The sequence below is a fragment of the Pan paniscus genome, chromosome 18, assembly GCF_029289425.2.
Source record: "Pan paniscus chromosome 18, NHGRI_mPanPan1-v2.0_pri, whole genome shotgun sequence".
NCBI lineage: Eukaryota > Metazoa > Chordata > Mammalia > Primates > Hominidae > Pan > Pan paniscus.
Window position 1 is genome coordinate 56,248,460 of NC_073267.2, and position 23,958 is coordinate 56,272,417.

General features: G+C 37.5%; 1 protein-coding gene and 1 pseudogene across 3 annotated transcripts in view; one reads left to right on the plus strand and one right to left on the minus strand.

Annotated features, from left to right (window-relative positions):
* The first annotated feature begins 611 nt into the window (after positions 1 to 611).
* On the plus strand, positions 612 to 2,697 carry LOC129394115 (nuclear factor erythroid 2-related factor 3-like; annotated as a pseudogene).
* A 10,104-nt stretch (positions 2,698 to 12,801) lies between these two features.
* C18H16orf87 (chromosome 18 C16orf87 homolog) overlaps positions 12,802 to 23,958 on the minus strand; it is a 29,779-nt gene continuing 18,622 nt past the window's right edge. The window contains exons 3-4 of one of the 3 annotated variants that reach the window (XM_034940099.3): positions 20,378 to 20,560; positions 12,802 to 13,828 (exon numbers count right to left, since the gene is read on the minus strand). In XM_034940099.3, coding sequence (XP_034795990.1) covers positions 13,710 to 13,828; positions 20,378 to 20,560 — 302 coding nt within the window. In that variant the 3' untranslated portion in view covers positions 12,802 to 13,709. Of the gene's footprint in view, positions 13,829 to 15,083; positions 15,195 to 20,377; positions 20,561 to 23,958 lie in introns of all 3 variants that reach the window. The other 2 variants (XM_034940102.3, XM_034940101.3) reach the window with 2 other exon arrangements.

Here is a 23,958-nt window from a genome sequence, read left to right on the forward strand (position 1 = left end):
ACAGAACGTCCAGACAGAATATCGGTAAGGAGTGAACTTGAACACTATAACAAATGGACTTAACAGACATAAATAGAACTTTTCACTCAACAGAATACACATTCTGCTTTTCTTCCTCCCCCTCCCCCTCCCCTCCTCCTCCCCCTCCCCCTCCTCCTCCCCCTCCTCCTCCCCCTCCTCCTCCCCCTCCCCCTCCTCCCCCTCCCCCTCCCCCTCCTCCCCCTCCTCCTCCCCCTCCCCCTCCTCCCCCTCCTCCTTCCCCTCCCCCTCCTCCTTCTCTTCCTCCTCTTTCTTATTCTTATTCTTCTTTTTTAAGATACAGGATTTCAATCTGCCACCCAGGCTAGACTGCAGTGGTGTGATCAGAGCTCAGTGTAATCTTGAACTGGCCTCAAGCGATCCTGTCCCTTCCGCCTCACAGTGCTGGGACTACAGGTGTGAGCCACCAAGCCTGGCCTACACATTCTTAAGCACACACAAAACATTCTCCCAGATATATTGATCACGTTAGGCCACAACAGAAGTCTTAACAAATTTAAGGTCAAAATCATATCAAGTATGTTTTCCAACTACATGGAGTGAAATTAGAAATCCGTAACAGCACACACACAAAAAAGGAACATTCACAAATAGTGAAAACTAAATAACATACTCCTAAACAGCCACTGGACTAAAAAGGAAATAAGAAAATGGACCTCACCCTCTGCCTGCCACCGCCCACCCAGCTCCGCCCACCCTGCCAGCTCCGCCCACCCTGCCAGCTCCACCCACCCCGCCAGCTCCGCCCACCCCGCTACCGCGATGAGCTGCTACTCCCGAAAGGCCCGGCCAGCTCCGCCTCCGCGCTCAGCCCCTTCCCCGCCTCGGGAGGGTGAGCGGGCCAGGTGCACACCAAGGGCCAGCCGCTCCGGGAGGTGCGCGCGCTCGGGGGTCCCCTGCATCCCCCGCAGCCAAGTGGATTCGTGGCTGGTGCACAGCGTGGCAGCTGGGGATGCAGACGTGGCTCACGGGCTGCTCGGCGCCACCGCCACGTTGGCCAGAGGAGTCGGCGCCAGCCAGGCTGCGCAGTGGGGGCGGCGGGGATCCCCAAGCAGCTCGGAGTAGCCCCTGGGCCGGCGGGGAAGAACGAGGAAAATGAGGCACTAAGAAAAGAGCATGAAGCTGGGGCTCCCAGTTCCCGGCACGAGGAAAATGTGTCAACCCAGAAGAACTCATTACAAAGCAGAACAATGAAGATGAAAACAAACAGCAGATAAAACTGACTGGGAGGCAGAAAAGACCACTGAATCTAGAAATGAGACATCTGAATGGGACAGATACTTCTTTCTCTCTGGAAGATTGTTGTTTTCATCATAGCCTGAAAATTCACTGGAGGGATCTCATCGGGAGATATTCCTCCTCTTCCAGGCAGTATCAATGATGGCATGAATTTCTTCAGCATATTATAATGGAGAGTTTACCCAGGCTGTAAGTCACGATGTCAATATTCATGAGGCCATGTTGCTGTGTCCCAACAATACATTTCGAGGAGATCCAGTAGGAAGCACTTCACAGGCACAAGAACCATTTCTACAGTTACATTCTCATACCACCAATCCTGGGCAAACCCTTCCTAGAACTAATTTGAGAGGATCTCTTCCACATGTTGACAATCAGATGACGAATCTAAAAAGCCAAGACCTACTATATGACCTTCCCGTAAATGTATTTGATAAACTTAATGTCATTAGCCACAGACAATGACTTTGGATGTTTCTCGGCTTTCTGAAGAACCAGATTCTGATTCTGGCCTTTCTTTAGACTCGTCACAATAGCACCTCTATCACCAGGTCTAATTCTTCTCACTCTGTGAAGCTGCTATAGGGTTTTAGTATAGTCTCGTTCCCATCATGACTTAGAAGGTGCTGTAGGAGGCTGCTACCCAGAACCCAGTATGTTTTATCACATGGATCATAGTAGTGATTATGGTTTCCATGAGGATCTTGCATTTCAAGACATATTTTATAACCACACTTATCACTTACAGCCAAATGCACGAGAATCTACTTCGGAATCTTTTTCAGGCCTGGAAAGTCACAGAAAATAAGGAGTAGGTACCTCAGTGACTGATAGAAACTTGAGCTGTGATGAATGGCATGCTAAAGCTTTGCATATCCCTTTTTCTGTAGATGAAATTGTCCACATGCCTGTTTTTTGTTTTTTTGAGACCGAGTCTTGCTCTCTTGCCCAGGCTGGAGTGCAGTGGTGTGATGTCATCTCACTGCAACCTTTACCTCCTGGGTTCAAGCAATTCTTCTGCCTCAGCCTCCCAAGTAGCTGAGAGTCCAGGCACCCGCCACCACGCCTGGCTAATTTTTGTATTTTTAGTAGAGACGGGTTTTCACCATGTTGGCCAGGCTGGTCTCGAACTCCTGACCTCAGGTGATCTGCTCAGCTCGGCCTCCCAAAGTGCTGGGATTATAGGCATGAGCCACTGTGCCCAGCCCACCTGTTGATTTTTTCAGTAGCACATTAAATAGGTACTATCTGACAGACCTACAAGTCTTGCTCATCTGTGATATCAGATGAAGAGGGAAAAGTAAAGTTGCTGCTCAGAACTGTTACAAATGCAAATTAGACATAATTTTGAATCTAGAGGATGATGTATGTAAATTGCAAGCAAAGAAGGAAACTCTTGAGAGTGAGCCCAATGTAATAAAGCTATTAACATAACGAAACAGAAACTGCATGACATTTGTGATGTTTTTAGATTAATAAGAGATGACCAAGGTAGGCCAGTCAACCCAAACCAGTATGCTCTTCAATATAGCTGTGATGGAAGAAGAGCAAACACTCAGGTAAGAAAGAAGCTGTAGCAGGAAAGAAAATAAAATTAAAAAAAGAGCAAACACTGGGGATCTAATTATTTTAAGATATATTTCAGTTTTTTATGATTTAAAATGCAAAATAGCCTTATTTTCATTTAGTTTGTTAGCATTGAAGTAGTGGGCTTTTCAAACACTATTTTAGTTTAATCTTTATATTTAGCTTATAAATTTTTCTATATGGAAATAAATTTTATATGCGAATTTTTAAAAAAGAAAATTTAAAAATATCTCAAGCTGGGAATGGTGGTACACACCTGTAGTCTCAGCCGCTTGGAAGGCTGAGATGGGAGGATTGTTAGTTTGAGCTCCGCCTGGGTAAAATAACAAGACCCTGTGTGTATATATACATACATATACATACATACATACATACACAGAAATGAAGACAAAAATACTACATATCAAAACTTACGGGATGTAGCAAAAGCACTACTAAAAGGGAATTTTATAGTGATAAATGCCTACATTATAAAAGAAGAAAGATCCCAAATAACCTAAGTTTACCCCTCAAGGTACTGGAAAAAGAACAAACTAAACCCAAAGTTAACAGAAGGAAGGAAATAATAAAGATCAGGACAGAAATAAATCAAAGAGAGAATAGAAAAACTGCAGAAAATCAACAAAATCAAGTTGGTTTTTCAAAAAATATAAAAGTTGAGAAACCTTTAGCTACACTAAGAAAAAAAAGAAGACGGCCGGGCGCAGTGGCTCACGCCTGTAATCCCAGCACTTTGGGAGGCCAAGGCGGGTGGATCACGAGGTCAGGAGATCGAGACCATCCTGGCTAACATGGTGAAACGCTGTCTCCACTAAAAATACAAAAAAAAATTCTCCGGGCGTGGTGGTGGGCGCCTGTAGTCCCAGCTACTCCGGAGGCTGAGGCAGGAGAATGGCGTGAGCCTGGGAGGCGGAGCTTGCAGTGAGCCGAGATCGCGCCATTGCACTCCAGCCTGAGCGACAGAGCAAGACTCCGTCTCAAAAAAAAAAAAAAAAAAGAAAAAGAAAAAAAAGAAGACTCAAAACCGGAAATGAAAGCGGAGACATTACAACTGATGTCACAGAAATAAAAAGGACCATAAGGGACTATTATTAACAATTATATGCCAACAAATTGGATAACCTAGAGAAAATGGGTATTTCTAGAAACATAGAACCTACAAAGATTGAATCAAGACTAGAAAACCTGAACATACCTATCACAAATAAAAATATTAAAGTTGTAATAAAATACTTTTCATCAAAGAAAAGCCCAGGACCAGATGGCTTCATGGTTGAATTCTACCAAATATTCAAAGAATTAATACTGACCAGGTGCAGTGACTCATGCCTGTAATCCTAGCACTTTGGGAGGCTGAGGCAGGCAGATCACCTGAGGTCAGCAGTTTAAGACCAGCCTGCCCAACATGGTGAAACTCCATCTCTTCTAAAAATACAGAAATTAGCCAGGCTTGGTGGCAGACGCCTGTAATTACAGCTACTCAGGAGGCCAAGGCAGGAGAATCACTTGAACCCAAGAGGCGGAGGGTGCATGAGCCAAGATCACACCATTGCATTCCAGCCTGGGCAACAAGAGCAAAACTCTGTCTCAAAAAAAAAAAAAAAAAAAAGAATTTATACCAATCCTTCTTAAACTCTGCCAAAAAGTACAAGTTCTGAACTCATTTTCTGAGGGCAGCATCACCCTAATACTAAAGTCAGACATCGCAATGACATAACATCCTTTTATGATAAAAGAACTCTCAACAAAATAAATATAGAAGACAAACTCCTCAATGTAATAAAGGCAATTTATGAATAGCCTACATTCTCAGCTAATATTATTAATAGGGAAAAAACGGAAAGCTTTTCCTTTAAGATCTGTGTAAGGCAAGGATGCCCACTCAATACTTCCACTGAACATAGCACTAAAGATACTAGCAAGAGCAATCAGGCAAGAAAAATAAATAAAAGGCATCATATCAGAAAGAAAGAAGTACAATTATCCATTTGTAGATGACATGATCCTCAATATAAATAACCTAACAACTTCACAGAAAAATTATTAGAATAAATGAATTAATAAGTTGTAAGATACAAAATCAACATACAAATATCAGTTGCATTTCTTTACACCAATAACAATCTATCCAAAAAAAAAATCAAGAAAAAAATCACATTTACAATACCATCAAAAGAATAAAATATTTAGACTTTTTTTTTTTTGAGATGGAGTTTCGCTCTGTTGCCCAGGCTGGAGTGCAGTGGCGCGATCTCGGCTCACTGCAACCTCCACCTGCCAGGTTCAAGCAATTCTCTGCCTCAGCCTCCCGAGTAGCTAGGATTACAGGCACCCGCCACCATACCCGGATAATTTTTGTATTTTTAGTAGAGATGGGGTTTCACCATCTTGGCCAGGCTGGTCTTGAATTCCTGACCTCGTGATCCACCTGCCTCGAACTCCCATAGTGCTGGGATTATAGGCGTGAGCCACCGCGCCCAGCCCAGAAATAATTTTAACTAATAAAGATCCGTACCCTGAAAACTATCAAACATTGATGAAAGAAACCAAAGACACAAAAAAAGGAAAGATATCCCATGTTCATAGATTTGAAGAATACTATTTAAACTACCCATACTATCCAAAATGATACAGATTCAACACAACCCCTATCAAAATTCCAATGACATTCTTCACAGAAAAAAAAAAAAACTCTTAAAAAAACACAAAAGACCCCAAATAGCAAAAACAATCTTGAGAAAGGAAAACAAAGTTGGAGGCATCACAATTCATGATTTCAAACTATATTACAAAGCTAATCAAAACAGTATGGTACTAGCATAAAAACAGACACATACACCAATGGAAAAGAACAGCAAGTCCAGAAACAAACCCAATCATATATGTTCAACTAATTTTCAACAAGGCCACCAAGAAGACACAATGGAAAAAGGATAGTATCATCAACAAATGGTGTTGGGAAAACAGGCTATCCATATGCAAAAGAACTAGACTGGACCCTTACCTTACACCATATACAAAAAATCAACTCAAAATGGATTAAAAAACCTAAACCTAAGACCAGAAATCATAAAATTACTAGAATAAAACAGGTAACAAGCTAGAAAAACTCCTTGATATTGGCCTTGGCTATGATTTTTGAATATTACACCAAAAGCACAGGCAACAAAAGCAGAAACAAACAAGTGAGACTACATCAAACTAAAAAGCTTCTACACAGCAAAGGAAACAATCAAGAGTGAAGAGATAATCTGTTGAATGGGAGGAAATATTTGCAAAACATACATCTAAGGGGTTAATATCCAAAATACATAAGTAATTCAAACAACTCAATAGCAAGAAAATAACCCAATTTAAAAATGGGCAAGGGATGTGAATAGACATTTCTTAAAAAGAAGACATACAAATGGTGTACACATATATGAAAAAGTGCTCAGCATCACTAATCATCAGGGAAATGTAAATCAAAACCATAATATCAGCTCACACCTGTCAGAATGGCTATTATTAAAAAGACAAAAAATAACAAGCGTTGGTCAGGATGTGGAGAAACAGAAAATCCTGTACACTGTTGGTGGAAATGTAAACTGGTACAGTCATTATGGAAAATGGTATGGAGGTTCATCAAAAAACTAAAAATAGAACTACCTTATGATCCAGCAATCCCATTTTTGGGTATATATCCAAGGAAATGATGTCAGTACGTTGTACGTTGAAGAGATATCTGCACTCCCATTTTCATTGTAGCATTATTCACAATAGTCAAGATATAAAATCAATGTAAGTGTTCAACAGATGAATGGATAAAGAAAATGTAGCATAGGCCGGGCGCAGTGGCTCACGCCTGTAATCCCAGCACTTTGGAAGGCCGAGGTGGGCGGATCACAAAGTCAGGAGATCAAGACCATACTGGCTAACACGGTGAAACCCCGTCTCAATTAAAAAATACAAAAAAATTAGCCGGGCATGGTGGCGGACGCCTGTAGTCCCAGCTACTCGGGAGGCTGAGGCAGGAGAATGGTGTGAACCCGGGAGGCAAACCTTGCAGTGAGCCGAGATCATACCACTGCATTCTAGCCTGGGCAACAGAGCGAGACTCCATCTCAAAAAAAAAAAAAAAAAGAAAATGTAGTACATACACACAGTAGAATACTCTTCAGCCATTAAAAAGGAAATCCTGCCATTTATGACAATATGGATGAACCTGGTGAATATTAAGTGAAATAAGCCAGGCACAAAAAAACAAGTATTGTATAACCTCACTTACATGTGGAATCTAAAAAAGTCAAACTCATAGAAACAGACAGTAGAATGGTGGTTACCAGTGGTGAGGGAGGGGAGCTAGGGAGATGCTGGTCAAATGAAACAAACTTTCAGTTAGGAGGCAAAAGTTCAAGAGATCAATTATACAGCATAACGACTATAGTTAATAACATATTGTATACTTGAAAATTGCCAAGAGAATTGTTCCAGCCACAAAAAAAATGGTAAGTATACATGATAATGCATATGTTCATTATCTTTACTTTAGACATCCTACAATGTGAACATACATATTGAAACATCATGCTGCATACAATATATGATTTTGTTAACTGAAATAATTTATTAAAATAAAATAAATGAACAGAGGTTCTGAGATCTGTGAGATAATACCAAAGAGTCTAACACTTGCATCACTGGAGCCTAAGAGGGAGGAGAAAGTAGAGCAGAAAATATCTGAATGGTTTAAAACTTTACATAATCTGATGAAAGACATAAACTTACACATTTAAGCTCAACAAATCCCAAAGAGAATAAATTCAAACACCCGGGCACATCATAATCAAACCAATAAAAACCAAAGACAAAGATTCCTGAAAATAGAGAAAAATAACATGTTTCATACAGGGGAAATATTACTTTAATGGCTGCACATTTCTCATCAGAAACCATGGAGGCTGAAAGAACTGTCAACACAGTATTTTATATCCAGCAAAAATATCTTTCATGAATTAAGGCAAAATAAAGACATTCTCAGATGAAGAAAAAATAAGAGAATTAAATGTCAACAGACCTGCACTAAAAGAAATTTTCCAGATGAAAAGGACTGATACCGATGTAAACTTGGAACATCAAGAATTAAGGAAGATTAATACAAATGATAAATATTGTGGTAAATGTGATAGACTGTTTTCCTCTTGGGTTCTTAAAAATATCTATGATAGTTGTAAGGAAAAAATACATTATCTGATGAGTCTTATTTTTTATTTTTATTTTTTGAGACACAGTGTCTAGCTCTGTCACCCAGGCTGGAGTGGAGTGGAGTGATCTTGGCTCACTGCAACCTCTGCCTCCTGGGCTCAAGTAATCCTCCCACTTCAGCCTCCTGAGTAGCTGGGACTACAGGAACATGCTAACACGCCTAGCTAATTTTGTGTATTTTTTGTAGAGTTGGGGTTTCACCACATTGTCCAGGCTGGTCTCGAACTCCTGGACTTAAGCAATCTGCTCGCCTCGGCCTCCCAGTCCTGGGATTACAGGTGAGCCACTGTGCCCAGCCAAGTCTTATGATTTATAAGAAAATTATAACATAAAGGGGAGAGGGTAAAGGAATGTAAACAGTGGTAAGATTTTTCTACATTCCACTTGAACTGGTAAAATATTGACTTGTAAGTGAACTGTAAAAAGTGAAGTATGTTTATAGTAATCCCTAGAGCAAATACTGCAAAACTATTCAAAGAACTATAATTTTAAAAAACAATAAATTACAATCAGTAACAGAAAGATAACTGAAAAAAACTCTAAATATTTGAAAATTATAGTAATACCAAGAAAAATCAGAATATTCTAAATTGAACACAAAATTACAACACAATAAAATTTGTGAGATAAAGCAAATGGGAAATTTATAGCATTAAATGCTTTTGTTAGAAAAGCACAAAAAGCCTTCTGATCAGTGTTGAATTAAATAAATAAATAAATAAATAAGTAAATTTTAAAATCAATGATCTGAGCTTCCGCCACAATAAGCTAGAAAAGGGAGCAAATAAGCCCAAAGCAAAGAAAGGAGAAAATACTAAAGATCAGAAATTAATGAAACTTAAAACAGAAAAACAGCAAAATATCAATAAACCAGAGCAGGTTCTTACAAAAGAGAAATGCAGCCGGGCGCGGTGGCTCATGCCTGTAAAGGCGGGTGGATCACCGGAGCTCAGGAGTTCGAGACCAGCTTGGCCAACATGGTGAAACTCCATCTCTATTAAAAATACAAAAAGAAGCTGGGCGTAGTGGCGTGCGCCTGTAATTCCAGCTACTCAGGAGGCTAAGGCAAGAGAATCGCTTGAACTCGGGAGGCAGAGGTTGCAAGGTTGCATTGAGCCAAGATCGCACCACTGCCCTCCAGCCTGGGCAACAGAGCGAGACTGTAATCCCAACACTTTGGGAGGCTGAGTCAGGAGTTGAAGACCAGCCTGGCCAACATGGTAAAAACCTATCTCTACTAAAAATTCAAAAATTAGCCGGGCATGGTGATGCACACCTGTATACCCAGGTACTTGGGAGGCTGGTGAGGGAAGCTTGAACCCAAGAGGCAGAGGGTGCAGTGAGCCAAGATCGCACCATTGCACTCCAGCCTGGGTGACAGAGTGAGACTCCGTGTCAAAAAAAAAAGAAAAGAAAAGCTATCAGTATGTTTCACCATATGAACATTCTAAAGGGGAGAAAAAAGGTCCTATCAATTATGCAGAAAAAGCATCTGACAAAATTCAACATCTGTTCCTGACAAAAAACTTCCAACAAGCAGAAATAAAAGAGTCTACCCTCAATCTACTAAAGGGTATTTTTTCAAGCCCACAACAACAACAAAGTTATTTAATGCTTAATGACTGAATGTTTCCCCCCTACAACTGGATCAAGGCAAAAAGTCCCAACCAGTGCAATAAGGCAAAGAAAAAAATAAAGGAATTATCAATAAAAGAACAAAACAGATTCCTTAATAATGTAAAAGGCAAATACTTGACTGGGGTAAAAAGAATTATTCTATTCCAGACTCTGTTATATGTCTCATACTTTTAATCCTGGAGAGTCTGCTTTGTATGTTAGGATACTTATTAGTATAGTTGTAATCTTTGAGCAGTAAGTACTACTAATATTCAAACTATAATAAATGGGTTAAGGCAGCACAAAAGAATAATTTAAAAAAATAGTTCCCCAGAAAATAGATCCTGAGAATAAAAATATATAAACATATATACATGTACTTCCAAATGTAAAAATGAAGCTTGTCATGTAGTAAAAGAAAAAACCCAGCTGCACAGAAAAAACTTTAATTAACTTAAATAAGAGATTTGTTAACAACAATATGCCTTAAAGGCTAGAAAGACAGAAAATACTAGGGAAAAAATGCTTTTAACTAGCAAGAATATAAGGCATCAAACCAAACTAGAAGGTAAAGTGGAAATAATTAAGAATGAGTTTCAAAGAATGACGGACAAAATGTTTTAGAGAAGAACACAATTTGGCAGAATGACTACCTGTATCTAGAGCATATTTTGAAAGTGGAATCAAACAAATTCAATACTTTTTTCAGACAGGGTGTTTCTTGCTCTGCCTCCCAGGCTGGAGTGCAGTGGCAAGATCATCACTCACTGCAGCCTCGAACTCCTGGGCTCAAGTGATCCTTTAGCCTCAGCTGCCTAGTAGCTGGAAGCACTACACTCTGCTAATTTTACTTTTTGTAGAGACGCGGTCTCATCATGTTGCCCAGGCTGGTCTCAAACTCCTGGCTTCAAACAACTCTCCTGCCTTGGCCTCCCAAAGTGTTGGGATTACAGGTGTAAGCCACCATGCCCGGCCAATTAATACTTTATATAAAAGTAAGTAAAGAGCTTAATTTTTCTAAATTTAAGACAAACATGCAGATTGAAAGGCAAGCCAAAATTAAATATTGCCAAGTCATTTTAATGATCAGAATTAGAGAATCAAGTGCAATTACTAGAGTTAAAGAAGTCAAATACTTTTCAATTTGAAATCTTATCTGAGGGAGAACACTATCTGATTACTTTTAGGAAGCAACTCAGAGGTCATACTGACCTTTTTTTTTTTTCTTAAGTATTTCTGAAATTTAAAGAAATAAGAATAGACTGGCTAAATTTTCAGGTCATTTGCAATTTTAAATTTTCTCATCATAAACTGCTTCAAGCTGTTTGATCACTTCCACTGATTACTACACAAGAAATAATTTGCAGAATTTCCCTTACTTTTGTATCATTTACATTTAAATACAGCCAAAAAATACCCATGAAAATCTAAGAAATGTTCATTTCTAAAACTAACAAACAAAATCAAACTACAAGTATTAAAGTGCCCACAAAAACATTTTGGAATACCATGGAGTTGAGGCAGGGAGTAACAACTCTCAAACTACTTTTATTTAATCTTACTCATATTTAAGAATAAGTTATCTTCAACAGACCTAATCTAATTGTGGAATCATTTCAAGGTATTTTGAATAATCATATCATTTATAGATATCAGAGCAGAACAAATTTTGGATTAAGAACTATAATTATACTCTTAGGACATCTGCTGATGACAGAGGTTTCTCTGACACCAGTGACAAAGTAATATTTTCTGGGACCATTAAAACATGCCTAGACAAATTAAATTTTTTAGCTTTATAACAAGAAAGCTCATAGAGTACAATTTTTTGAAAAATTGGTTAAATAGGTTATGTCACAGAGGAAACCTAATTTGCCTCTCTGCCACGGAAATTTTTAAATAAGCCAATAATTTAACATTATGAGATCTGAACTAATTACTTTTCTATACGGCAAGCTCCAGCCCAGCCACCAGTACCTCCTTTACCATATCCAATGAATATTTTAACATGACTTTCCTGTAATGGTCTTCAGCTTTAAATGGATAGACTCTGACATCGATAATTCCTTAAAGACGTGCTTATTCCACAAGCTGTTCTTGCTTTTTCTGAGGACATATATATGTATACAAGCATTTTTAGATATTAATCATTTTTAAGCTTTTTTGCTTAAAATCAAAAGTTTCCTTACAGTATGTTTCAAAGATAAAATCACGTTACATTATTGGGAAAACTACTAGTTAAGACTCTAAAACGCACACAAGGCTGGGTGCAGTGGCTCATGCCTGTAATCCCAGCACTTTGGGAGGCCAAGGCGGGCAGATCACCTAAGGACAGGAATTTGAGACCAGCCTGGCCAACATGCTGAGACCCCATCTGTACTAAAAAATACAAAAAAAAAAAAACAGCCAGGCGTGGTGGCACACGCCTCTAGTCACAGCTACTCGGGAGGCTGAGGCATGAGAATCACTTGAACCCAGGAGGCAGAGGTTGCAGTGAGCTGAGATAGTGCCACTGCACTCCAGCCTGGGCGACCGAGCAAGACTCTGTCTCCTAAATAAATAAATAAAATGCATACAAAATAGTTGCAGTAGTACCTGCAGATAGATACAGGGATTAAAGGAAAAGGAATCCTTAGGAAAATTCTTTATCCTATCTAGAGTACCTCTTAAGCTCCCTCTGCTGGTTACCATTTAAATAAAGTAGGAAAAAATGTTGACCTTTTTTCTTTGAGGAGGTGATGGGAGATGCAGGATGAAGTCTGAAGTTGATAATGTTACGGCTAAAATTGAAAGGGAGATTCTCTTAAAAGGGGGCTAAATCTAACTGATGACTGTCTTCTGTAAGATGGCTTTAAAAGGATTTCTAAACAGATTGGGGGAAGAGCGACTGAAAATAAGGGGAGTGATTACCAAGTTTGAATATGTTAATCATTAAACTGATATGCCAAAATGCAAAAGCATTTAATATAAATCAACTATAAATGATTATGACTTAACACTAGAAAAATTAAGAATTTAAATATATTTCACAAACTTCACCAGAACAAAAAACTTTTATCACACTATTTAATCTACTTAGTTTCAATATTAAGGTTTATTTTTTCTTCCAGATTGAAAGTAACAATTTAAATAATTATCAGGATATAGAAACAAATATCCATTCAGATAAAACATTACTGCTTAAAAGTGGCTAAGAAATATTTTGCATGTAATAAATATATTTCATGTTTAGGTTAACAGGCACCATCTTGAGAGCAGAAGTTTTTTTTTTTTTAACTAATAAATAAATTACATTCAAGAAAACAAGGTGTTTATATCTGAGTATATCATTAAATGTTTTTCTTCATATAGCACCCAAACTTCAAACTGTCTAGAAAGTATCTCCTAAAATATAACTCATACCTTAAGTAATAAAAATAAAGGCCAAGAAAAAAAATCAATTTAAGACAAAATTTACAGTTTATATTCTTAATTCCCCATTCAATAAAATATCGATTGCCAATTTAATAAAAGTAAATGAACTGTATATATGCAATCTGTTAGCACTGAAAATCTGAAATATATATTTTTAAAAATCACTCTTTCTGACAGTATTTAAAATATTGCATCTCTGGTGGCAAACCTGAAAACAATCAAGCATCTTATTACCCTAGTTTTCATACCTACCCCATACCCCATCACTTTTTATCCTTTAACATCCATCCAGCATTTTTGTTGGTTTTTTGTTGTTGTTGGCAAATACACTTACTTATATCCCAAACACAAAACACTGACAATACTCCTTGGTAAACAAGGAAATCCCAGAACAGTCCAAGCCTACACAGCTTTGCTCCCAAAGTGTGGCACAGGCTAAACGACAGGCGAGAAAGAAACAATCGATGGCCCTTATTGATGCAGTCAGAATGCTCCTGAGAGTCCATAACTGTTTAAGAATTTGCTGATGTTATCCTGACAGAAGTTTCAGCAGATTTTGCAAACAAGTATCAGAGAATAAGTCTTTGATTGATAATTTTTCTATTTATTTCTGCCAAGGCGACTGAAAACACGAAAGCCTTTTCATCAGACAGGTTAGCATAGATGTCAATTTCCTTTTCCTGTTTCTCTGTTAAAAGAAAAAGGGAAAGTTTAATATAAAGGCAGTAGATGCAGTAAATTTAAATTTTTTAAAGCTTTCAAGTATTTCTTTAAATGACAGTATTATATATAATACTACAATATACATTAAATGTTACTATGCTACTGAACTAAAAAGTTTTTAAAATTATACAAAGGAGTTACTGAAATGAAGACAATATTTATTTCTATACACAGGCACTCTAACAGCTACATCATTTCTCTAAGAATCTCATACATTTCTATCTCCTCACTGTCTCAATCAAAATGAATTTTCTCTGCTAGACGAAATTCACTCTGAGAGATGGTCCCCTTCTGAACATCAATGGTGACTTTATGAATACATTAACATATTCATCTTCATCTTCTTATACAGGAAATGACATTTATTTTTATTTTTCCCCTCTCGATTACAAATGTAATCCAAGTTCACAGAAAATTTGAAAAAGAAAATAAAAATCACTCATAATCTCATGAGTCAGCAAAAATCACAATTAACATCTTGGTGTATATTCTTCCAAGTTACTTTTTCAGGATCCCCTGATTCTATTTTTGTTTATTTTGTTTTGACAGTCTAATCAAAGTTAAATGCATATAATTTACAATCAAATCATTTTTATAAAACTTGTTAAAAAAAAACAGAAGTCCTTTGCCCCATGCACATTTCCCACTCTCCAAATGCAACTACTTTTTTTGTGACTACTTTTTTTTTTCAGTTGTTCCTTTTTGCTTTTACAAAAACAAATCTCTAAGTAACATTTGTACAAGATGCTACTTCAGGGTTTTAGGCATTACTGATTCACTTTCCACCATGGAAAATAAGGGTTACACTGTTTTGCATCTCTTGCCCCAATAAACACTCTGCCCATCCCTCATCTTCTCACTATAATTAAATCACAACTTTAGTAACATCAGTTTTCAGTGATTACATTATTATGCCTATGGTAAGTGATTTTTCACTTTTCCTTTACATTGTTTTCCCTGAAGTGATTCTCTTTTTACTTGCTTAGTTTTCCTTTCTAACTCAACCCAAAGTCTTTCCTAGTTGTATAAATTGTTTTTCAGGATGTTTACATGTATCAGGTATTTTATCATTTTTATCTTCTTGAAGAAATCGCTCCAAGTCTTCCAACCTGCTCCAGTATGAAATGGTTGCTCTCTAGGCCTACTGCAAAATTATCATCTTGTGCTCTTTCATCAGCATCATGCTGGAGACTCTCATCTCTAGAGTTGGGTGGACCCACCTTTGTCTTGAATCCAAAGATCCTTTCTTGGTTTATTTCTTCATTTTGGTAGCAGGTAACTTGTAGGGGCTTCCTGAGAAAGGCAGTATTGGTAGCAAATTTTTTGAGACCCTGAATGTCAGAAAATATCTTTAGTCTACCTTCACATTAATTCATAGTTTGATTGAGTATAGACTTGTAGGTTTCTGCTTAGAACTGTGAAGGCAGTAAACTGTCTTCTGACTACTGGTGCCATTGTTGAGAAAACCAATACCTTTTTTATAGTTATTTTTAAAATCAATGATAAATTTACATACAGTGAAATACACAGATCTTTTATGTGTTCAACTGGAGGAGTTCTGACAAACATATACAAACATGTAACCCATGTCACAATCAACATATAACAAATTTCCTCCAGAAATTCCTCATGCTTCTTTCCAGCCAATCCCTCTCTACACCTACAAGCAACCACTGTTCTGATTTCTATTACCACAGAATCATTCTGTCTGTTCCTAAACTTCATATAAATGGCATCATATATAGTATGTACTCTTTTGTGCCTAGCTTATTTTGCTCAACATGTTTTTGAAATTCATTGATGCTAGTCATATATCAGTAGTTTGTTCTTTGCTGGGCAATATTTCATTGTATTAGTTCCAATATCATTTTGCTTTTCTTTTTTCTGAAAACCTGAAAAATTTTATTTAACCAAAGATATGAGATATGATGACAAACTCTGGTATAATTTCTCTTTTTAACCATCCATTAGACTGGGAATTTGTAGGCCCTTTTAACAAAGAAACTCAATGTCCTTCAGGTTGGAAAAATTTTCTTGAATAAATAATTGTCATTGTTAAAGTCGTTAATGACTTCCTTCTCCTCCATCTTCCATGTTCCTTATCTGAAACTTTAATTATTTACAGATGTCAGACCTCATACTGATCCTCTAAATTTCTTAAGGTTTCCATTCTGTTTTTTCCATCTCTTTTCAATTGTTATACTTTCTGGAACCTTTCTTCAATTTTATCTTTAAGCCTTTTATTAAAGTTGTTCATTTCTGTGTATCATCTATGTTTTGGGGTTTTTTGGAATATTTTAAAGTTCATTTTCCAACTGGCTTTTTGACCTCTGCAATTTCCTTTTAAATATCATCTTGTTCATTTTACAATTACAATTGCTTCTTTTGCTAAAGATATTAATAGTAGTTTATAGTTTTTCTTTTCCCTGCAAAATCTTGCTTTTTTCCAAGTTATTTTTTCTCTCCTGTTGATTTGGTCTTAGCCTTTCATACTATAATAGATACTTTCTTCCAGATATCTGGGTAATTCTTGGCAATATGCTCATATTTAGGAGAGTGACCAAAGAAGCTGATTAGAAACATACACATACGTGGAGCTTGACTGTAGTCATCAGATTAGGATGATCCAATTAGGCCACTTCTCTGTGAATCTCTAATGAGAGTATCTTTATTTGGGGCCTTTTCTCTTGGGTCCTTCGGATTCTCTAGAGAAGATATGTTCAAACTTTTTTACTTTTTTTACCTGGACGCTAATAAGCCAAACTCAAGAACTCAGCATTTACTATGTCCAATTTTCACCTAGGCTTCCTGATCTTAACATGGTATCCTGGCCGTCAACAGACACCTGGTGTTCCTGAGACCAAAGACTGTATTATTTACCTTTTTCAAAGGATAAACTTGGGGGATAAGAGGGTAAACAGTCCTGGTGGGCTACTCATAAAAAGACTTGCAAACAATCCTCTCATTTTTAGCCTCAATTTCACTTCTATTTCCAGACATAACTGATACACAAATTCCTGACTTTTAGGTAACTGTGTAATAAAAATCAGTTTCTTTCTTAGATTTCCCCAAAGGAGTTTAGAGCTAGATGTGTTTCTTCAATCCACAATCTTCAGCTTGAAGTCTACATTCATTCTTTTTTTTTTTTTTGAGACGGAGTCTCGCTCTGTCTCCAGGCTGGAGCGCAGTGACGCGATCTCAGCTCACTGCAACCACCGCCTCCTGGGCTCAACTGATTCTCCTGCCTCAGCCTCCCAAGTAGCTGGGACTAGAGGCGCGCATCACCACGCCCGGCTAATTTTTTTTTGTATTTTTAGTAGAGACGGGGTTTCACCATGTTGGCCAGGATGGTCTTGATCTCTTGACCTCGTGATCCACCAGCCTCGGCCTCCCACAGTGCTGGGATTACAGGCGTGAGCCACCACGCCTGACCCATTCATTCTTAAGTTCATTAATATGATGTTCAGAACTGCCTAACATATTTTAATCAGTCAAAATGTCACTTCTATATTATAATATCCAGAATACCCTTATATATAAAACGAAGACTTACATTAGACTAACCAGAAATTGTTAATGATTTGTTTTTATGACTTTATAAAGATATATTATTATGATGATGTCTAACAAGCTTTCCTTTTCCATTCTTCCTTCTTATTCTGTTTCAAAATAGAAAAGTCATTTTTTCCCCCTTTGGATCTCTCATCTGACTAGATAGAAAAGTCCATTTTTAAGTTAGGTTTTTTAGACACATTGTCAGGTTTTCCTTAATTCATGGTTAAAATAAAGTTAAAGCTTGCTTCAAAATTTTCAAATGCTCTAAGAGCGAGGAATCAATAAAAACCAACTAAATAGCTATTTAGCACTAAGAAGCATATCCAAGAAATCTATCCTAAAACACAGACATTTCAAAAGTTCATGTTAGATTGGTATAAAAGTAAAACCGCAATTACTTCTGCACCAACCTAATAGTTCTTGTCCACATTATATTTAAGAGTACAATGGTTTACAACAAAGATTGGCAAACTAGGCCGAGTGCAGTGGCTCATGCATGCCTGCAATCCCAGCACTTTGGAAGGCCAAGCTGAAAGGATCCCTTGAGCCCAGGAGTTTGAGACCAGCCTGAGCAACATAGTGAGACCTCATTTATACTAAAAGTAAAAAAAGTAGCCTGGTGTGGTGGCATGCACCTCTAGTCCCAGCTACTAGGAAGGCTGAGGCAGGAGGATCGCTTGAGCCCAGGAGTTTGAGGCTGAAGTAAGCCATGATCACTCCACTGCACTCCAGCCTGGGTAACAGAGTGAGACGCTATCTCAGAAGGAAAAAAAAAAAAAAAGCAAGGAAAGAAAAAGAAAGAAAGAGATTGGCAAACTATAGTACAAGTACCAAATGTGGCCCACCACCTGCTTTATAAAGTATTACTGGAACACAGGCATGCCCATTCATTTATGCATGATTTATGGCTGCTTTCCAGCTACAATGGCAGAGCTGAGTAGTTGTGACAGAGATAGTATGGCCCACAAAGCCTAAAACATTTACTATCTGGCTCTTTACAGAAAAAGTGTAATGACTTCATGGTCTACATAAGATTCCAGTTTGTGCTACAAAAATTAATTTAAGTAATTTCCTACAATTTGTATCAAAAACAAAAAATTAAAAGCATATCTTACTCTAGAAATAGCTTTCTTAAAATTTTTCTGTAATAAACAGAAAATGCCTAAAAAATATTTACAGCTAAACAAATGCTTCTTTTTTCACGTAATCATGAAATAAAAGCTGAAATCCTGCATATATACAGTTCTACCACAAGTATATAGACTTCATTTCCCCAGCTAAAGATGGTCATTATCTGCTTTCTCATCTTCTCTCACCCACCACCAGAAGCACTCTCTTCTTTCAGCTGCATTCCCTCTACTTCAACTGAAAAGAATGTTGTTTTCTGAGCCAGGCAGTATTTCTCTCTTTTCCTTTTTCTCTGCTGACTTTTCTTTACCTAGTTTCCCTTCTAAAATAGGAGTCCTCGGCATAGGTTTTCTGCACCCTATTGTTAAAGAAACATACAAATTTAACAAATAACTCAAACCCTCTGGAAGAGCATAATAGAAAGAGAAAAGCAGTAAAATTACCCAAGGAATATGGAGTACCTTAGTACAGCCTTCCTAGAATACAGTCAAAACCGATATAAACCTTACTCCTTTAGCCATACAATACTAAGACACCTTTAACTTTGATAAAAGCTAGGAATGGCTATACTGGTGAAGCTGTTTTCTAGCAATAGTAACTTTATTCAAATAAAAGCACATAAAGCAGAGAGAAATAGCAAACTGGTAGAATGGTCTTATTGTCTAAAATAAGTGAAATTTACATTTATACAAAAAGCACTTGAGTATCTAAGACAGAACGTCTGAAAAGCAAAGCATAACTCACAAATAGTGTAAGAAATTAAAAATGCATTTCAGTGAAGATGAAATCATTTTGACAGAGGTTTTTAAAGAACAATAAAGAGCAACTATCCCTTTTTTAAATTAACTACCAGCTTGAAAGTCTCAATTTTAAAAAGGTATTTGTGGACATAGAGAGGTTCATTATACTATTTTCTCTACTCTTGCATATGTTGAAATTTTCTGTAAGTTTTTAAAAAGATGCATAAATCAAAGAAAAAGAGAAACTGAAGTTTTAATGTCTAAAAACAAGTTATTGGTAGATATTCGTCAGAAGAAAGAAGACCTGTAAGGAGAAAAAGAAATATACTCTGGACCAAGAAGAATTCATCTATGCAAAAGCTGCCTCAGAGTAGGAAGCACACAAATCTCCCAATGAGCAATTAAAAACTCCACCAACAACACTTTCAATAGTAAAATTTTAAAACTCACAGTAAAATAGTTTGAAGTAGTCTTAACAGAACTCAGACATGTCTTTAAAAGACAAAAAAAAAAAAAAAAAAAAAAAAGAGGTCCCAACACTTTGGGAGGCCAAGGAGGGCAGATTGCTTGAGCCCAGAAGTTCAAGACTAGCCTGGGCAACATGGTGAAACCCCCCTCTACAAAAAATTAGCTAGGCATGATGGTGCACACCTGTAGTCCCAGCTACTCAGGAGGCTCAGGGGAGAATCACCGGAGCCCTGGAGGTTAAGGCTGCAGTGAGCCATGACCACGCCACTGCACTCCAGCCTGGGTGACAGAACAACACGCTGTCTCAAAAAAAAAAAAAAAAGTACAATCATTTTAACAGGCTTCTTCAGGATGTCATATACAAATTATCTTTGAACTCTATTATCATCTGTTTATAGCAAGGTAAATTTTACCTGACTAAGCCTTTAGGTTTCCAATAAGAATTAAATTCCTGTGATTAAAAAAATAATAAGCATCTACCACAGAGGAAATGCTTTCAAACTAAAATATGAGTTGTGATTTTAAGTCCAGGAGCTCAATGCCTCCACTTTCTTCACTACTACCTAATTAAGATCCCAGATCAATTTAATACTTGAAAAAAAAACTGCTTGATTTGTTCATACCTCTTTCTTCCTCATGTTTTTTGGCAGATGCACTTTTAGGTCTTCCTCTTCCTCGTCTGATATGATCTGAATGGCTGTTACTTCGAGACCTCTTTCTGTTTTCTAAATCTTTATTTACTGTAGAATTTATCTTCTCTCTCCTAACTCTCTCTGTTCGCCTCCTCTTGGCCTCATGCTTGTTTTCTGTATGGATGAATAAAAGTGATATATTTTAGGGCTTAGCAAGAACTGTTTGCCCAAGTTCTCATTGTCTTCCTTTTTCTTTCTAAATAGCACTAGAGTATGCTTCCTGGCATATTTCACAGAACTACAACCATAACATATATGTCTCCCCCACACCCTCATAAGAAAAAAAGAAATTCAATAGAATTCAGATCACAATAACACATGAAGTAGGAGGAATCTTGGAAGAGAAAACAAGTTTCTTCATTTGGCAGCTTAAATTTCAGCCTCTACAAGTTCACACAATTCCATAGCAACCTTTCTGCCTTTTTCTTCCTGTTTCCAAGCTAAAAATAGTGAAATATTAAGAAAGGAAAAAAATTGCATGCCCTTTTGCCCTCTACCTGAATTAAAGATTAAAATATGTGAAATATGCAAAAGCAAAACTGATCTTAGAGATAACGTATTAAGGTTACAATAAAAATCAAACAGAAAGCATCCATAACAAATATAAAAACCCTGGGCAAGTGAGTAATTTTCACTTTAGCCACAGATAAGGTAATTTCTGATATAAGAGCATGTTGTTCCATAAATGGAATAGCAATAGGGAAACTTTACTAAATATGGTGATTTAATTAGTGCAAGAAGCCACCCCTCCCACTCTAAACAAATCAAAATGTTGGATAAGACAAACAATAAACTTAAAGAAAAAAACAAAACAAAAACAAAAAAGATGATACCTTGCTTTAACACATACCTGCACTCAAAAGCAAGAAAGAGAATTCCCCAAATGCCAAAAATCACAGTGGTAAAGGGGCAAAACAAACAGAAAAATTCATATCCAAAGAACTAAAGGGAACAATGTGAAAGACTATAAAATAAGTATGCTTAATAGACTGCTGTAAAAAAATTAAAAGTAAAATAGTAATATTATCCCCAAACACCATATCCTTGGAGAATTAATCTGAAGTTTCAAATTAGACATATACCAGATAATACAAGAACATTTAATTATCCCAGATTGCAAGAAAGTTATCAAAGACAAGCAGGGTGTTGTTAAGACTTGGGCTAACATGAAGAGGCTCCCACTATTACAGGACAATTTGAGCATCAATAAAAATAGTAACTGTAACAGATTGAAATATATCAAGCATATGAGTACATTAACATTAAAAACAAAAACTACTTGGCCACCATACAAAGATACTAAAGAACCAACTCATTACTTTGAAAACTTAAATATAGGGCAAGAACAAAGCATTTCTTCTGCTTTTTCTATTTAAACTGTGCTACTCATGGGGTAGGGTAACCAAAGGGCAAATGAAGAGGTTTCTCATATTAAAGCTAATAAATGAAGAAGGAATGACAGAATCAGAGTATCAACATTTTTCAACCTGCAATGAACTAAAGGTTCTAAGCACTAAACATCAGCAGGTACTAACATCACTAAAAGAGAGAAGCAGGCCAGGCGCGGTGGCTCACACCCGTAATCCTAGCACTTTGGGTAGCCAAGGCGGGTGGATCACCTGAGGTCAGGAGTTCGAGACTAGCCTGACCAACATGGCAAAACCCCGTCTCTACTAAAAATACAAAATTAGCTGGGTGTGGTGGCACGTGTCTGTAATCCCAGCTACTTGGGAGGCTGAGACAGGAGAATCGTTAGAACCTAGGAGGCAGAGGTTGCGGTGAGCTGAGATAGCACCATTGTATTCCAGCATGAGCAACAAAAATGAACTCCATCTCAAAAAAAAAAAAAAAAGAGAGAGAAGCAGACTTTAAGCACCTCTGGATAGAGGTACACATCACTACCTATTAAGTAGTCTTGTAAAAAAAAAAAAATTCCAATCTCTCCAGCCCTTAGATCTAACTTACAACTAACAGGAAAAAGAGGTTATTCAAGGAATATGTTAAGTGACACCATGGGGATACAAACAGCACATACAAATGGACAGGTGATGCCATTTCTTCAACATCTAACTTGCAAGGAGAAAAAGAGAAAATAATAGATAATAAGAGGGTTAAAAAAGATATAATCTAGCCAGGCTCAGTAGCTCATGCCTGTAATCCAAAAGCACTTTAGGCATTTGGGAGGCCGAGGCAAGAGTATTGCTTGAGGCCAGGAGTTTGAGACCAGCCTGGGCCACACAGCAAGACCCTGTCTCAGCCTGGGTGACAAAGCGACACCCTGTTCTTAAACAAATGACGGGGTGTGGTGGCTCATGCCTGTAATCCCAGCACCTTGGGAGGCCAAAGGGGGCGGATCACCTGAGTTCAGGAGTTCGAGACCAGCCTAGCCAACATGATGAAACCCCATGTCTACTAAAAATATACAAATTAGCCAGGCATGGTGGTGTGCGCCTGTAGTCCCAGCTACTCAGGAGGCCAAGACATGAGAATTGCTTGAACCCAGGAGGAAGAGGCTGCAGTGAGCTGAGATCGTGCCACGCACTCCAGCCTGGGTGACAGAGCGAGACTCTGTCTCAATAAATAAATAAATAAATAAATAAATAAATAAATAAGATAGCACCCATATGCAATTTGTGGACCTTATTTAAAATCTGTTTTTAAAATTCTAAGACAATTTTTGAGAAAAGTGAAAATGTGAACACAAGTTGGATATTTATTAATAAGGAATTATCATTAATTTTTTATGTTATAATGGCATTGTGCTTACATTTTTTAATGTTCATCTTTTGGAAACATAATGAAATATTTATAACTGAAATTATATGGGATTTGCTTCAAAATGATGCAAGGGAAGAGGTAGACAGGATTGTGGATGGGGCAGGGTTGGTCATTTTCTACTTTTGCATATGCTTAGAATTTCTCAAAAAAATAAAGGTTAAAAGAACTAGTGATAGATGAAGCTTTAAATAGTATGCCTATTAAAGTCTAACACTGAATTTGGGTTTGTTCCCCCAGCTACCCAGTCATCTCTGCAAACTTCTTCACAGCCAAACTTCTCAAAAGAGGTACCTGTACTTTCTGCCTTCAGTTTCTCATCTCCCATTCACTCATCAAATCTATTTCAGTATAGTTCCTATCCCACTGAAACTGACTGTCAAAAACAACAAAAACCTGTTACCAAATCTTAATAGACACCTCACTTACCATCTTACACCATCTCTCAAAACTTCAACAAAGATGACTACTACTTTCCTTGAAATTATTTTGCTTCTCAGGCTCCCCCAGTTTCTTCACCTCATCAGTCACTCCTCCTAATCGCCTTTGCTGTGTGCCCTTCCCCTAGGTGCTTTCCCAATCTAACGTCAAGGCCCCAGGATTCTGTCCAGAGCCCTCTTCTCTTACTTAGACTTTGCCTAGATCATCTCGTAAACCCACAGCATTAAACACTATTGTTATGATGGCTCCAAAGTTTTCACCTTCTGCTCTGATTTCTTCCCTAAACTCTAGACTGC